General features: G+C 54.4%; 1 protein-coding gene across 3 annotated transcripts in view; it reads right to left on the bottom strand.

Annotated features, from left to right (window-relative positions):
• Positions 1–1,067: 1,067 nt before the first annotated feature.
• NRF1 (nuclear respiratory factor 1) overlaps positions 1,068–16,520 on the bottom strand; it is a 63,333-nt gene continuing 47,880 nt past the window's right edge. For 2 of the 3 annotated variants that reach the window (XM_050986236.1, XM_050986239.1), the window contains exon 11: positions 1,068–1,381. In XM_050986236.1, coding sequence (XP_050842193.1) covers positions 1,218–1,381 — 164 coding nt within the window. In that variant the 3' untranslated portion in view covers positions 1,068–1,217. Of the gene's footprint in view, positions 1,382–8,518; positions 9,350–16,520 lie in introns of those variants that run through there. The other variant, XM_050986245.1, reaches the window with a different exon arrangement.

The following is a 16,520-nucleotide window of genomic DNA, read 5'->3' as shown; positions in this document are numbered from 1 at the left end:
CCCCCAAAAACACCCCACCCCACCCCAAAAGGCGTTTTGGAACCCTCCTGGGAAGGATTTTGGGGTTAAAACCGTGCTGGGAGAGGCACAGGGCAGGAGCAGGACGGGGCTGGGGGGAGAGGGGCCCCCAAAGGGAAGGGTCTCACTGGCATCCCCCCTGCAGGCAAAGCCTTTCCTGTAGGAATTGCAGGAGGAGAGGTCGGGGCTGGCAGCAGGGAATGGGATGAGGCCGAGGTGGCTCCTTGGGGGGGAAATCCTGGGAATGAGGTGGGAAAAAAGGGGGGGGGGGGGACACACAGCCAGAGCCCCTTTAGAGGCGCCTCTGCTCCGGTCTAGAGCCACGAAATAATAATAACAACAACAACAACAACAACAATAATAATAATAATAATAAAGAAAAAACCAAAAAACAACCCCAGGGATGTAAAACGGCAGGTAGGAGAGCAGAGAAGTAGGATCAGGTCTCCAGTGTGCACCAAGGGAGCCGAGCGGGCGCGGATCCTCCGCAGGCTCCGGGGAGAGCCGCATCCCTCCGGGAGGGCTCCACCCCCTGCAGTCACACATGCATTTCCTTTCTGTTAATTTTTTTTTTTTTTCTTTTTCTTCCCAGGAGAGGAGTCTTTTTTTTTTTTCCCTAAACTTTTTTTTTTTTTTTTTGTGGTTTGTTGGGGGTTTTTTTTGTTGTTTTTTTGTTTCGTTTTGTTTATCCAGGGCGGGTTTTTTTTGGAATATAAAAGTCCATATTAAAATCTTCGGTACCTAATTTGCTGTCGAGGTTGGTGCTGGCTGAGGGTGTCCGTGCTGCCCCCCAGCCTCCTCCTGCTCGATCCCACGTGGGGGAAAACGGGGCACAAAGGGTCGCTTTATTTTTATTTTTCTTTTCTTTCCAACCTCCTCAGAATCAAAGTCCCGTCACAATTTGGCTTCTCGTTCCTCCGAGAGCAGAGTGGCGCTAGAAAAATGCACTTTACACACATCCTCTGCCAGGATTTGGTTGGTTTTTTGTTGTTGTTTTTTTTTTTTTTTTTATATTTTTCTCGATTAAAAAAAAAAAAAAAAAAGAAAAAAAAAAAAAAAAAAAAAAAAAAAAAAAAAAAAGGTCAACAAAACCTTTCATTTCCAAAGCTGGGAGACTCAAATGCCACCTGATTGCATCTCTGGAGAGGCGTAAAAAACCTGCAGTGGAGGAGAGCGGGCAGGGAGCGGCTGCTGCGAGGTCACTGGTCCAGGGTCACCACCTCCACCGCCTGGCCGTCCATGGTGACAGCCGTGTCCGCGATCCGCGTGGTCACCGGCGCCATGGCCACCTGCACCGGGCCGTTCCCCTGCGCCAGGCTGGTCACCACCGTCTGGTACATGCTCACTGGGATCTGCACCAGCCCTGCGGGGACACGAGGGACACCGGGGTCAGCCAGGGCCCAGGGCTGCTCTGGGGGAGCTCTTTGGGGCTCTCCTGCTGCAGGGGGGTCCTCAGCTCTGCGAGCGCCTGGAGCTGCTGGGCTGAACCCAGAGGAGGTCCCGGAGCTGCTGCAGGGCTGGAGACCCTCAGTTCACAGGGATCCAGGCTGGGAGAGCTGGGAATGCTCCCCTGGAGAAGGGAAGGGTCCAGGGAGAGCTTCCAGCACATTCCAGGGCCTGGAGGGGCTCCAGGAGAGCTGCAGAGGGACTGGGGACAAGGCCTGCAGGGACAGGAGCCAGGGAATGGCTCCCAGTGCCAGAGGGCAGGCATGGATGGGATCTGGGCAATGAGGAATTCCTGCCTGGGCTGGAACTGCCAGAGCAGCTGGGGCTGCCCCTGCATCCCTGCAGTGTCCAAGGTTGGACAGGGTTTGGAGCAGCCTGGGAATCTTTGAAGGTGTCCCTGCCCTGGTCTGGGTTGGAACTGGATGCTCTCTAAAGTTCCTTCCCACCCAGCCCATTCCATGACTCTATCCATGAAAAGCAGCAGCCAGGAAGGGCAGTGCCCCCCAGGCTGGGTGAAGGATCTGTGCCTTGGGGGCCTCGCTGAGCTGGATCTGCCCTCCCTGGAGCCAACGGGACGGGAACAGGGATGGGATGGGCTTGAGATGGGTGGCAGCACCTTGGGGCTGTGCAGCTCCAGGGAGGGAATAAGGATGAGGAGCAAAGAAATAACATCATTTCTGGAGGAGGCACCCAGCCCAGCCATGCTTTGGGGTGGTACCGCAGGGAGCTGCTCGGCCAAACCCATCAGGCTGAGTTTTCCTGGAGGCAGGGATTGCTCCCACCCAGCCCACAGCCCACCAGGGATCCCCCACTGATGAGGAACACACTCCCCACACGTGTTTTCCACTTGATATGCCCAGAATTGGGAACTGTGGAGCTGAGGAAGGGATAAATTTGGCTTCTCCCATCCCCTGTAACTCTGCAGGTCACCCCAGCACCTCCCCACCGGTGGCACATGAGAGGATCCCATTGCTGTGCATCCATGAACCCCATTACATCCCTCTCCAACACCATTCCCTTCCTCCTGCTCCCTCTCCATCCCAGCCAGGTCCTTCTGCCCTCACAGGGACAGGGCAGTGTGGGACCAGCAAGGCCTGGCCAAGCCAAACCTGCTCCTGGCACAGCCCCAGGCTCTCACACGTGTCTGTGACACATGGAACAGGGACAGGAAAGCAATCCCTCTTTCCCAGCCCTTTCCCAGCCATGGATGGGTCCAGCAAAGCAGAAACAGCATTCCGCAGGCTGGCCCAGCTGCAGGAATGGGTCAGATGGATCACCCCTCCAGGCTGAGGATGGAGCTGGCAAAGCTCCGGGCTGGGAGGAAAACGCCGCGGTGCCAGCCAGGAAAACACCAGCCAGGGTGACAACAAAACAACGAGGCCCCTGAGGGTCACTGTGGTGTGAATGGTGGAAAGAGGTGCAGAAAACAGCAATGAGCACTTGGCAGAGCTGGGCAGGGGGATGGCAAATCCTGCAGGCTGGGAGGAGGAACTCCATCGTTCTGCTCCGGTGTTATCCCTGTGCCCAGCTCCACCTTTGCCTTGGCCAAGGGGGATTTAGACAAATGAGATCATTTAGATACTTCAGAAACTACCCACACCTCTGCTGGGGAAAAAAACCAGCTTTTTGAGGTCAACCAATCCTTCCAGCAGCAGCAGCACGGGATGGATGGCCAGCCCTGCCAGGACACCAGGGTCCTGAGCGAGGCTTTCCTGAAAAAGCAGCTCAATCCCTTTGGGCTGAGGAGAGGGAGCAGAGCTCTGCCCCGCCAAGGGCACTGGTTTGGTAACAGAGGCAGCTCCGTGTCCTTGGATAACTCTGTGTGCAGACAGGAAAGCTTAGGAGTTAATCATCCTGACCAGGTGGGTGACCCTGGTGCTGCCTCATCCCTCCCCTCGGGGTCCCAGCGCTCCAGGGGCTGGGAAGGTTCCTGATCCCCCAGCCTCAGGGGTCGTGGCCACCTTGCCCAGGCCCAGCCAAGGAGCTGGTTCCCTGCTTGGTGGCTCAGCAGCAAAGTCAGGAGGTTCCCAGCTCCCGGGGCGCTCTCTGGTCAGTGGGAATTTCAGGCCACAGAAGAAATGAGAAAACGGAGTTCAGGCTCAGCCCTGCTGAAGGCAATCTCCGAGCAGACCCCTCGGGGAACACAGCACATCCCAGTTTAGGCAAGAGCTGGAGCTCTGGCCTGGGATGCACCTCAAATCCCCGCTCCAGACCAAGAGGCCAACTAAGCCCTTGGGTTACTCGGGTTGTTAACCCAGAGGAGATCAAAGGAACAGGGACAGCGCAGGGAGCAGAGCCACCACCAGCCCCGCGGGCCACAGCGACGCTCGAGCCACCGTCCCTCCGTGCTGCCAAACGTGCCAAACCCGGGCACTGGCCAGCCCTGGGCACCCAGGGGTGTTTGGGAAGGGTGAGTTAGTTCAGCCAGGGCTCGGCCAAGCCTGGCCAGCTCCGGGAGCTCCTGGCCAGCGCGGGGAAGTCTCGGTGAGAGGCGGCGCGGACCCTGCTCTGCGTGGGATTAACGCAAATCGCCTCAGCAGATGACGTGGTGGCCCTTCCTGCCAGGGGTGGTGACAAACCAGAGCAGGAGAGGGCTGCAAAGTCTGCTGTGCATTAGAGCAGAGCCGATCGCCCTTGGGAGAGAGACGATTAAAGCACTGAGATGCTGTAATCAGGTCTGGGATTGGCCCCGCGCTGCATCTGCTCAGACCTGCGCCCTGATTAGCCCTAATCTAGCTGGCATATGTTAATCTAAAGCATGGATTTCAGACCCTTTCAATTGTATTAAAAACAGGAAATCCATTAGACAAAAAAAAACCCCAAAAACCCAACCAGCCCCAAACCAACTTCTCGAGTCTTTGGGAAATGCATTTCTGCAAAGAACGGGGAGCGGGGCCGGGAGCGCTGTGAGGAACGGGGCAGGCAGGGAATGGGATCCCACTGGAACCTGGTGAGGAACGGGGCAGGCAGGGAATGGGATCCCACTGGAACCTGGTGAGGAACGAGGCAGGCAGGGAATGGGATCCTACTGGAACCTGGTAAGGAACGGGGCAGGCAGGGAATGGGATCCTACTGGAACCTGGTGAGGAACGAGGCAGGCAGGGAATGGGATCCCACTGGAACCTGGTGAGGAACGAGGCAGGCAGGGAATGGGATCCCACTGGAACCTGGTGAGGAACGAGGCAGGCAGGGAATGGGATCCTACTGGAACCTGGTGAGGAACGAGGCAGGCAGGGAATGGGATCCCACTGGAACCTGGTGAGGAACGAGGCAGGCAGGGAATGGGATCCCACTGGAACCCGAGGCTGCTCAGAGCGGCTCCTGCCCGGGAGGGACAGCAGCAGAGGGCAGGGGTCACACACAGAGCAGCACAGACCGTGCCCAGGGGCTCCCAGGAAGGTGCAGCCTGGCTGTGCCTTGGCTTGCCTGCCATGAAGCCCCAAAACCCCTCCTGTCCTCGGCAGGGGTGAGGAGCCAGCTCCAGGCAGATGGGGAGGTGGTGGGAACCTCCTCAGCACCCTGGTGCTGGAGGGAAGAGCCCCAGAGTGGAGATGTTCCCTGAGGGAGTTCATGGCTCTGCAGGGTGGGTGTCACAAGGGACACTGCTGGGCGTGGAGGAGGAGTGGGGACACCAGCCTGGGCTCATGAAGCAGCACAGAACTATTGCTCTTGGGAGTGCTTTTATGGCACAAAATGGGAAATGCACAGGGACTTGAGCCAGCACCTTGGAGCCCCTCAGAGAGCACAGGACATTGGTTTGGAGCAAGGCAACATCACCTGGTAAGAGCCCAGAACCTCAGCTGCTGCTGCCATTGGGGATCCTTGGCTCCAGAGGCCAGGGCTGACTCTTCTTGCTCTGCTCTCTTGGGCTCCAAAGGCCCAAGTGCTGCAAGCTGTGAGCACTGCAGAGTCAGGAGTGAGGGACCTCACCAGTCCCTCAGCCCCCTGTTTCACCATCAAATGGAAAAGGCTAAAAAAAGTGGGAGTTTTCCACTGGACTTTCTTGGCTGTTGACATCCAACTCCTTCAGAGGAGTTTGTTTCCATCAGCCCTGGGGGGAAACCAGAGCAAACTGTGCTGAGCACCATCCTGCTGAAGCCTTTCGTGGGAGACACTCCTGCACCTTCTCCTTGCCCTCCTCTGGAGGCAGGGGCTGAGGAATCCAGCTGAAATTCCTGTGCCCAGGAATGCACTACAGGGCCCCAGCTCACGGGGCAGCAGACACCATCTCATCACCACGCTCCCTGCAGAGCCAGGGGTGACTTTGGAAGATGTGATGGAAGAATTCTTGTCAATGATTCAGAATGAACAGATTTTAATACACAAAAAAAAAAAGGGAAAAAAAAACCAAAAAACCAAGGCAGAAGACCTCCAAAAAATGAGATGTTTGCCCTTGGTGGGCAGCACAACAAAGGGGCACTGGGCATGCTTTGGTCTGCATTCCCAGGTGTAAATCATCAAGGCTGATGCAGGTAAGTAGGGAATAATCACCTTTTCTGATTGTCTTGCCCCCACTAAGACACGAGCTTGAAGTGCAGCATGGAAACCTGCACTTAGGGGGTGGAAAAAATCCCAGATGAGAGCTGAACATAAGGCTGGTGAAGCTCTGGAGCAGTGTCTCCATCACTGGAGGTGTTTTAGAGGGAGTAGGACTGAGGCTGGCTCAGGAAAGGGGCTGGTCCTACAGAATCCTGCAGCAAAACCCACTTCTGTCCTCACCAACTGCACTTTTGGACTCCACCTGGAGTGGTACTGCCAACTCTGCTCAGCACAAACGTTAAAGTGCCCCACAACTGATCTTTATGAGATGTTTCCTTGGACTGGGAACTTGGGTTGTGAAGATTTCAAATAAATACCCTCTTGACCACCTCCCTTCTGGGGAACTGACTGGAGGGGCCTTCAAGAGGTGGAGGAGGGGGACAACCAGTGGGCACAGGGGGTGTTTTCAGGAGGATAAACCAGTTCCTAACAAGGTCCAGCCACAGCAGCTGAAGTGAGAGCTCCCCAGGTCAGCTGACAAATCCTGAAGTGCCAAACCAAACGTGTCCCTTGAGGCACGAGGTGCTGACATGACACCACAGGAGGGATTTCACTGAAGCCAGCCTCAGAAATCAAACATTTCAGGAATGCCACCACACTCAGCAGTGACAGAGGAGCAGAAGGCATCTCTCAACATGGACACCTGGTTTGAGATAAGATGAACTGAAGGCTCAGCCCTCCATCTTTTACCAGCTCAGCTCAAGAGCATCAATGATTGACTCTGACATCTTTCAGGATGATACCTGGAAGGATTTTTCCCACCAGAAATGGCTCAGTGCCCCATCTCTGGAAGTGCCCAAGGCCAGCTTGGACAGGTCTGGGATGGTGGGAGGCGTGGCTGGAACAGGATGATCTCTGGTCCCTTCCAACCCAAGCTGGCCTGGATTCTGTGATGGTGACAAACCACAAAACCCCCGTGCAGTGATGGAAGCTCTGAGAACTTTCCAGGCTCACAAGTCACAGCTCTTCCCTACAGGACCTCTGTGCCAGCCAGGTCAAAACATGAAGGTTTCTCCACCAAATTGTCTGCCAGAAGCTGAGGTCCTCATTTGAGATCCTCCTCCATCTGTCTCTTCAGGAGCTACTCTGGTCAAAACCCCAAGAGAGAACAATTTAATGAGGCACCTGAGGCTTTGATATCGATGCTGAATCGATTCAGTTACATCATAGCCCTGACTTTTCCTTAGAAGGGAAGATAAATGCAGGAGATGAGATCCAACATTCCCATCCCTGGAGTCACTGCCTCCTTCCCTGCATCCACCACACCTCCATGGTCACATCTCATCTCTCAGGCTGTCCCTGGGGGTCACCTGCCTGCTTGACATGGTCAGTGACTCGTTTTGTCCTGAGCTTTTCAAGGAATGCCTGGGTGTGGCACTCAGGGCTGGGGGACAGAGTGGGCATTGGGCACAGCTGGGACTCGGTGGCCTTGGAGATCTTCTCCAAGCCAGCTGATCCAGTGTGGGATTCTGGCTCCTCTCCTGCTCTGCTCACTCAGGGCAGCAGGAGCTGCTGTCTCAGTGACCCCCAGAGCCACTGGTTGATCTGACACCATGGGAACGGGACAGGTCAGGAGGCAACACCACATTTACACAGCTCAATCTTCCTCCCACCCACTCAGCTTCAGCACAGGGTTGGCATTTTGCAACAAGGTGTTGTTTTAAATAAAATCCAAACATCCAAACTTGAGGTTCACCTCCAAAGCTCGCTCGGGGACCAACCTTCCTTCCCTGGCTGGGAGCACCAGCATCTTTGGGACATTCCTGGTTTCTTCCTCCCTGTGAGGAGGAAGGGGCCACGGCCTAGCCAAAATCTGAAACATCTTTGGATTAATCTCCCTTATTTCTTCCAGATCTTTTGTGGGGGCTTTGAGTTTTTGGGGTTTGTTTTGGGTGTTTAGGGAGTTTCTGGACTTCTTTGAAGGTTGCAGCACTTTGAGACAAAACCACAGGGCTGGAACTCCTGATTTACAGGAATTATCTCCTCTGGAGCCTCAGCACTTCCATGGAAAGAGGGAAATCCCAGGGAGCCAACCTGATGCCCAGACTCTTCCCTGGCACAGCAAAGACCCTCAGATGGCAGCAGTGGTGACAAACGTGTGTGTCCTTCACTGGTGACACCAGTGCCACGAGCCTGTCTTTGCAGCAAGGACAGTCCCAGGAGGAAAAAAAACTTGCAGTGATGTTTAACATGGGGAAACAATCTGAAATCCCAGGTTTTCTATTTTTTAAATGGAAAAACTCCCAAGAAAAGGGAGCTTGGGAAAAGCAGAGCAGCAGTTTGGTGTCCTGGGGGTGGATTAGCTCCACGCTTTTTGCTGTGTCTTACCTGAGGCCATCTGTCCCCTCCTGTCCCCTTCATGGGGTGGATTTAGAGCTGGAGAGCAGGCCCTGGGCATCACCTGAGGCAGAATTAAGCTGTCCCTGCTTAAGCTCAGTCCTCACCTGGACCTGCCTCTCTAGTGCTGGGTCTCCAGGGCGTGGCACCTTAAACTGGAGTCGATTTGTCACTAAGGAGAGGTGACAAGCCCAGGGAATGTGCCTGCCTGTGGGAAGGAAGGTTTTCCCTGGGCTCCAGGGCTGGGAGCTTAGAGAATAACCTGTCTAAGCCTCCGTGATGAGCTGGCTTTGGCGTGGACACACCTGAGAAGATTAGAAGTCTATCGTGGTCAATCATCCCTACACGAAACGCAGATAAAAATAGAGAAAGTCCAAACCCCCAAGGTCTGCTCCAGCTGGGCTCTGCTTCCCCCACGATCTGCTGGGTGTGTACAAAACAGGGTTATCAGTGCCAAGCTTCTCAGGAAGCAGGGAGAGGGAACACCTCAGGACAGGTCAGCCTGTTCCTCTCCTCGGGAATCAGGTGTTAAACCCACAAACGAGATTCTGAACAATCACCTCAAAGGGATCCCCGGTAGATTTTGCCAAAAATACTTTCCTGACTGCCCAGTTATGCTTTTAACATCCCCAGGGGCTCTCCCAGAGGAAGGGATGGATTCTTATCCTGCTTTTTTAAACAGATTTTAGTGTCCTGCATTTTCCACAGGTTTTTATTAATGGCTACTCTGTGAAGCACGGCAGGGCACCACCTAAAATTACAAAACCATTTTATTGCCTGAGTGATATCACCACATCCCAAAGGCATTTCAACCCCAAACAGTGCCCAGGCACAAGAACCAGACAGACAGAGCCCCTTTAACCCCGAGAAACACCAAGAGTGACCTAAAGGTCCAAGTGCAAAACCAGCTAAATCCCAACATTCCAAACTACCACCACAAAAATCCACTCACCTGATGAACCCTCTGCCACGTTCCACTTGCAACATGAATAGTCTGCTGCTAGCATGCCTGACAATGAAATGCAAGTGTAAAAGGGGAGACACTACAGCTGGAGAGGGGGATTTAGTGGGGTGGTTAATGTATTCATAGGAAATGCATCCTCTGGTTTACTGGGTGACTGCAAAAATTCAGTGCCCCCATAGAAGCAGCACCCCAGTATCAGGCAGAGCAACTGAAATGTTTCTAATTCCATCCAGAACATGGAGTGTGTAAGTGGGAGGTAAGAATAAGGCACTGGCAGATATTTTACCAACGTTTAGATGTTGAATTGGCCCAGAGAGGCCCCCTGAAGAAGCAGTGAAATCCATCACGGAGAAGCTCCGGCCACTCCAACCAAGCTCTCCGTAATTCCCACCGTGAGAGACAAACGAGGGGCAGAAACGGCTGCCAAAGTGGAATTTCCACATGTCCCAGGAGCACGAGGCCGGGAAGTTCATGGAATCCAGGCACTCCTTGAAGTTCATGGAATCCAGGAGCTCCATGTGATCCAGGCTCGGGGGGCCTGGCAGGTTTCAGCGGGGCCGCTGCCCACGGATCACATGCGGGCACATCCTACAGAGCGCTGAGCACATGGAGACATAAAGCAGCCATTGTGCTGGCAGAAAGGCAATCTGTAACCAGATAGGCCCTGGCTCCATCTAAAAGCCATTTTCCCAGCATTTTTGCTGATTTGCTCCCCAGGAGCCTTCCCTGCCACAACAGGGTGCACATTCACGGCCACCCGGCGGGTCCGATGCCTCGGGTTCTCCCCCCCTGCCCCATCAGTGCCTCTGTGCCAGGGAATTCTGTGCTCCTAACCCAACAGAGGTGGCTTCAGCCCCCCAGCAGAGCCTTTGGAGGAGGAGAATTCCTTGGGAAGGCATTTAAAGCTTTACCTTGATATGGAAAGCTGCAGCTGTGGTGATCTGCTGGAGCCTCACCTCGCACTAGGTCCTGCCCAGCTACCAGGAGGTAAGTTTGGCTTTTTACCTCAGGGGAAAATGGGCTGGAAATGCAGCCTGAAGGCTCCTGTTTTCCCTTTTCCTGAAAGCACAGCCTCCAAATCCAGCTAGAAAAGCATTCCTGCTCCAAACCAGCACATCCCCTCCTGCAGCAGCGTCCCGGGCTTTGGTGTCCACAGCCTGTCCTTTAGAGGACAAGGGACACATTTGGCACAGTTTCCCCCCAGGTAGGACCTGGCCCATCCTCAGTGAGGTAAGCAATAAATCACAGCGGAAACACGGCTCAGGTGTGGAACTTTTCATGTAAAGAGCAAGTTTTTACAGCCCACATTCCTCCTTTTTTGTCCACCACCGTCTCCTGCTGCCCGGCAGGTGAGATGGGCTCCCACCTCGCTCTCCTGGGTGTGTTTGTCCTTGGAATGCTGCTGCCTCTGGCAGATTCCTCCCTTTTAGCTCTGCACATCTGGTGCTAAAAACACAAAGTTTGGGCTCTGGCCTGGCAACTGAAGGCACAGAACTTTTGTGCTCCAGCCATCCAGGCCTGGGGGTCGGAAGCGTCCTTTGCACACCAAGAGAAAGCAACGATGGGTGCAGGGAGAGGGATGAGTTTGTTTTCCCAAAAAGGAGATTTCCAGCTGTTTTGTCCCTGTGGGTCTCCCCCTGGATGTGCAAAGTGAAGATTTGTGGCACATGGACCTGCACAGACAAAATCTGTGAGGAGAATCAAGCAGTGCAAGAGCCTGAACTGTCCCTTCCCAGGCAGACAGGACAGGTTGGAAAATGAGAGAGCTGTGGTGGTGATGGTGACTGGAGAATTCTGGTTTTATTTGCTGGGATGATTCAGGCCCGAATTTCCACTGCTCTGGTTCAGATGGGAGGTGAGGAAGCACATCTCCCACAGCAGCAAACACACAGAAACCCTAAAACCCAGCCAAGTCCAAGTCTTCATTTTCTGCTGGGTCTCAAACCTCTTATTATGTAATTCCTATTTGGAAGCGCAACTCAAACTTGATTTTTTGGGAGAACGCACCAGGAACCTCTGAGAAGGACATCATAACTCATCCATGGGTCAGAGCAAGGGGAAATGACAGGGACCAAACTCCCTGCTGGCTCTGAGTGAGCAGAAACCCCCCTGGCTGCTGATCCCTGCCACTTCAAAGGAGCTGAACATCCCCCATTGCTGCCAGCAATAAAATTCCACTTCCATTAGCTCCATGTCCACCACTTAAAGGCAGCAGTCCCACTCTGCACACCAATTAGAGCTCCCCTAATGCCTGGCAGCACAAAGCTTTGGGGTTTTTGCTTTTCCCCCCCATGGGAAGAGGTGGAAGGGAAGAGATCAGGCGGCTCAGGGGAATAGCAGAGAGCCTTTCACTGCCAGGGCTCTGCTCAAATCTGTCCTAGGCCAGAGGAACAGATGGTCCCTCCCGAGGGCTGGGCTGTGGCTTACATGGAATAAGGGATTGTCTCTGCCACTGGTGGACAATTTACTGCAGCCACAAACACCCTGCTGGTGGTTTCTGCTCGAGAAACCCAGGGATTCCACAGGTACCAAGCAAGTGCTGCCTACCTGATGCCAGGCACCTCATTCCTGCAGGGAACTGAGGGGAATTGCTGCCTGTGAGGTGCAGCAGCCCGGATCTCAGGCTAAAACCACCTGCTTTAGCTGTCATCAGCTCCTTGGACTTGTCAGCACCAGCACACGCTCACTGACCTTCCCCTGGGAGGTTTGCAAGGTTAAAATCATGGGGGAAAGGGAGGTGGGGAAGTTCAGGGATCTGAACAACAAGGGGGCAAACCCCCAGGGAAAGGAAGTTTGCTACAGTCTGTAAGCTGGGGATGGGAATAATGAACCCATGAATAATTTCAAAGCAATGCCAAGCTAGTGCTCTCTCAGTCTGTAACTTCTCCAGGGCAGAACTGAGCTTCCCTTGGGCAGATGGCACAAAGTCCATTGAGTATCCCAGGAGCAGAAGAGGGTCCACACGAGCCACCAGGAAGTGTTACCCAGGGAGAGGAATTTGTGTAACTGTGAGGGAATAAATTATGCCAAAAGACATGGAGGGTGGGAGGCAGAAGTCAAATTCAGGCTTAAAAATGCCACTCGTGGTTTTGGAAAATATTCAGAGGAAACCACCTGAGGAGAAATGGCTTTCTTAAAATTCTTGGAACCTGTTCTGCAGCTCCACGAGGGCTCCCAGGAGGAATCCTGGAAGTGCCCTGGCTTTTCAGGGATGGCTCCAGAGCCATCCAGCGGGGCTGGGCTTGCACAGCCTCTCCCAGAGTGGAGCAGGGAAAATAGGGCGATTCCCTGGAATCTTCCTGCACAGCTGTTCACCCCCCGAGGATTACTGCTGTCACATGAGCTGCTTTACAGCAAAGCCAAGCTGTCTCCATCAGCTGAGAAGGTCACTGGGAGACAGGGCCCTGCAGGGACAGACCCCTCACCCTCCTCTGCCTTCCCCAAGGGACACCAGGCTGTGGGAAGGGCGTTCCCCATGGTCACAGGACAAGGGAAGGTGGTTCTACCTCCTCCCCTCTGCTCAGCTGGACTCCACATCACAGGAGGGATGTCCCAGTGCTGAGCCACTGCTGTCCAGTGGCCAGGCTCCAAGCAAAGTGCTGGAAGCTGGAAGAGTCCTTATGGTGACAAATTTGCCCTCTCTTCCTTGGGTGCTCACCAATGTCTGGGACAAAGCCACCCAATGGTCACCAGCCAAGGGACACCAAGGTGCAGCTGCATCTCCTCAGGCTCTTGTGCAGCCTGCTGGTGCCTCAAATAACAGCCAAGGCTATCCCAGAGCAGGAAATGTCCTCCTCAATCCCAAATCTGAACATCAAGAGAGAGGGAAGAGTTTCACCTGGGAAAGCAGAAATCTGAAAGTTCAGGGCAGCCCCTCGGGAAAATTGATTAAAACCTCCATGTTCCTCACTCTGCCAGGGCTGGGCTGGTGCACAAGGAAAACCTTTCTGCTCCCAGGCTGCAGGACAGGGCTCTTTACTATGCCCCAGAGGCACAGGACAGATGGGGCTGTGCTTTTAGCCTTTAAAATCAGAGGAGATCCAATGAGGAGGATAAATCCAGGCACCGAGTGAGCCTCTGGATGTGCTCAGGAAAAAAGCAATAGAGGAACTTGGGAGGTCAGAGCCTGTTGAGGAAGCAGCTGAGGCTCTCAGAAAAGAGGAGCTGAGCACTTTTCAAGGCAAAGAAAGCCAAGAGGCACCTGGAGTTTGGAGCAGTCCGTTCAGGAAGTGGGGAACGCACATTCCAGAGAGGAGCAGGGAGAGAGGGAGCACAGAAACCACAAACGGCCCCGCAGGGAGGAAACTTTGGTGTAAAACAAAAGGTAAATGAAGAGCCAGCAAACCTCAGCCCGAGGTGCAGGCGGGGCATTTCTCCTTCCCCGGGCTGGGGGCAGAGCTCCCAGAGCCCAGCTCATTTCCTGAGATGCTCCCGCAGCAGCGACAGCTTGCTGGGATTTCAGCCAGCTTCCCATTTGGATCAGATTGCACCCTGCACCCACGGAGAGCCATTAAGGGCCCTCGGGTCACACCAGCCTCCTTCCATTCCCATTTCAGCCCTGCCCTGACCCAGGCCGGCCCGCAGCCACCAGGGCACCCCGGGGATGGCAGGAGCTGTGCCCTGCTGTCACCCACTGCTGACTGCAGCAGGCTCTGCCCTGGGGGTGCAGCCCCTCTCCATCTGCCCAGGGAATGAACTCCCCGGGTGCTGCACACAGCAGGGACATCCCCAGCCTTGCCCGTGGTGCAGCACTGTCCCTCCCCACCACGGCTGGGGATGAGGCAGGAGGCCTTGCAAGCCAAAATCTGCCAAAATCTGCACTGGGAGATGCTGCAGCTGGTGCACAGCTGTGGGGAGCACTGCCCATCCTCAGCCCCGGGCTCAGCTGGAGGAACTGCCCTGAACTCCAGGCACAAATTTAGCTCTGCTCTGGGCAGCACTCACAGGGAGGGAGAGCTGGGACCTCTCCTTGGGGTTTCTGGAGGAGCAGGATCAGCAGGGATGGTGCCAGCAGCACGAAACTGCCCTGGGATCTCTGCTGTTGAGCTGGAAGATCTGCCAGAGATGGGCTCAAAAAGCTGAGGTGGGGCTGCCACACACTGCAGACAGTTTGGGATGAGTTGTTACTGCAGGGAGAATCCACCACATGGGAATTGTATCCTGGAGAAAGGAGCAGCAAAGCAGAGCTGGTCTCGAGTTTGGCCTCATCCATGTCCACCCAGCTGTTTTCTCCTCATCCATGTCCACCCAGCTGGTTTTTTTTTTTTTCAAAAAAACCCAGCTGTTTTTTTCTGGTGGTGCCTGTGGCCCTTCCAGAAGCACCACAACCCTGTCTGGACCCCCTGAAGAAGCTCTGCTGGTCAAGCTCTGGCAAGCCTCTGACCCAGGGTAGGTTAAGCATGGAGGAGGAGGAGGAGGAGGAAGATCTGGAGAAAGGACTCAGCAGCATCTCTGATGGGTCAGGAGAGCTGCAGGGCTGGGCAGAGCTGGATTTCTGCCCCCACCTGTGCCCCTCTCCCTAAGCCCAGGGCTGTAAATAAACCAGCACCAGGCTGGAGAGGGGCAGCTTGTCAGGAGAGCAATTCCCTATCCTGGAGCTAACACTGATCCCAGAGGGTGGCACTGCTTGCAGACACCCTTCAAAAACACCTCCATCCTTTCCATCCCCATTCCTGCACTGGGAACAGTGGCAAACAAGGAAATGTTTCCTTGTGCTTCCAGATGTATTTAGGAGAAGATGCCAACTCTGCTGGCTGCCATTCCTGTCCTGCCTGGGCTCAACCACATCCAAGGATTAAAATTCCCATCTACTGCAGACACCCCAAAATATTTGCTGTGACCACAGAGCCACAGGCCCTGAGAGCCCCAGCCACCCAGAGGGGACCAGGAATGCTCAGGGCATGGCTCTCAAAGCCAGGCTGGTGGGGATTTTGACACAATAAACAGAAAAAAACCCCTCTGGAATTTAAGGTGAATGCTGCTGGTGGTGAAGTCAAATGAAAAGTCACTAAGAGATCACAGAACCATGGAATGGGTTGAGTGGGAAGGGACCTTGCAAGGGCACCCAGTGCCATGGCAGGGACACCTCCCAGTGTCCCAGGCTGCTCCAGCCCCAGTGTCCAGCCTGGCCTGGGACACTGCAGGGACACAGGGGCAGCCCCAGCTGCTCTGGCAGTTCCAGCCCAGGCAGGAATTCCTCATTGCCCAGATCCCATCCATGCCTGCCCTCTGGCACTGGGAGCCATTCCCTGGCTCCTGTCCCTGCAGGCCTTGTCCCCAGTCCCTCTGCAGCTCTCCTGGAGCCCCTCCAGGCCCTGCCAGGGGCTCTGAGCTCTCCCTGGAGCTTTGGTTTCTTGAACAGAGAGAAAAGCAGGATCCAGGGAATCCAAACCCATCCCTTCACCTGCCAAAAGGCCTCTTTTCAGCACCCACCCTGCACTGAGCAGCTCCTGCTGAAGCCACCTGAATTCCTGAGGGGCTGTGAGACGCCTGGAAAAGCATCATACAAATCCACCAAACAAAGAGGCTTCAAATCCAACCCAAAGCCACAAGGAGACCCAGCCAAGCATCAGAGTGTTCCCAGCCAGACTGAGTAATTCCTGGTTTTGGAAAGAAGTGTCACCATGAAAATTGTGGGATTTAACAAAAAACAAATGGGATCCATCAAATATGAAACTTCCCAACATGACATTCAGAAGACAGTGTCAAATCATCTGAATTTTCCAAGGGAAATTCAGGATCAGCCAAAAGAACTTCAGCTTCCTGATAGCACAGCAAAGACAGGAACTGCTTTAGGTCGTCAGACCTGCTTTAAATTCTTGCACCAGCCAACAGGCAGCTCCTCTTTCAAAATTTATGGCTAAAGAAGAAATCCTGGCCAGCCTGGAGTCGCTAGCAGCGCTGCTCCCTTCCCTCTTGCAGCCCAGAACAAAAGGGAACATATTGCAACTGTGCTGAGAGAGGAGGGCTGCTGTCTATTGCTTTAAATGTAATGGTAATGCCCTGTAATCAGCTTTAATTTTTAAACAGACCCAGCCCTCCTGTCCATTTCCCCTAATTCAGGACACGTGGAAGGTAAATGGCCTGTGCTTAAAGCAGGCCAGCCTGGGCTGTGACAGCTGGGGAGCCTGGCAGGCTCAACTGCCTGATCACAGCAAGGCATGGCAGAACTCACCAGGGCAGGGGAGGTGCTGGGGATGCTGTGGGGTCAGGGAGA

Source organism: Serinus canaria, chromosome 1A (genome assembly GCF_022539315.1).
Source record: "Serinus canaria isolate serCan28SL12 chromosome 1A, serCan2020, whole genome shotgun sequence".
Classification (NCBI taxonomy): Eukaryota; Metazoa; Chordata; class Aves; order Passeriformes; family Fringillidae; genus Serinus; species Serinus canaria.
Note: the sequence above shows the minus strand (reverse complement) of the source record. Positions and strands in the feature narration are given on the sequence as shown.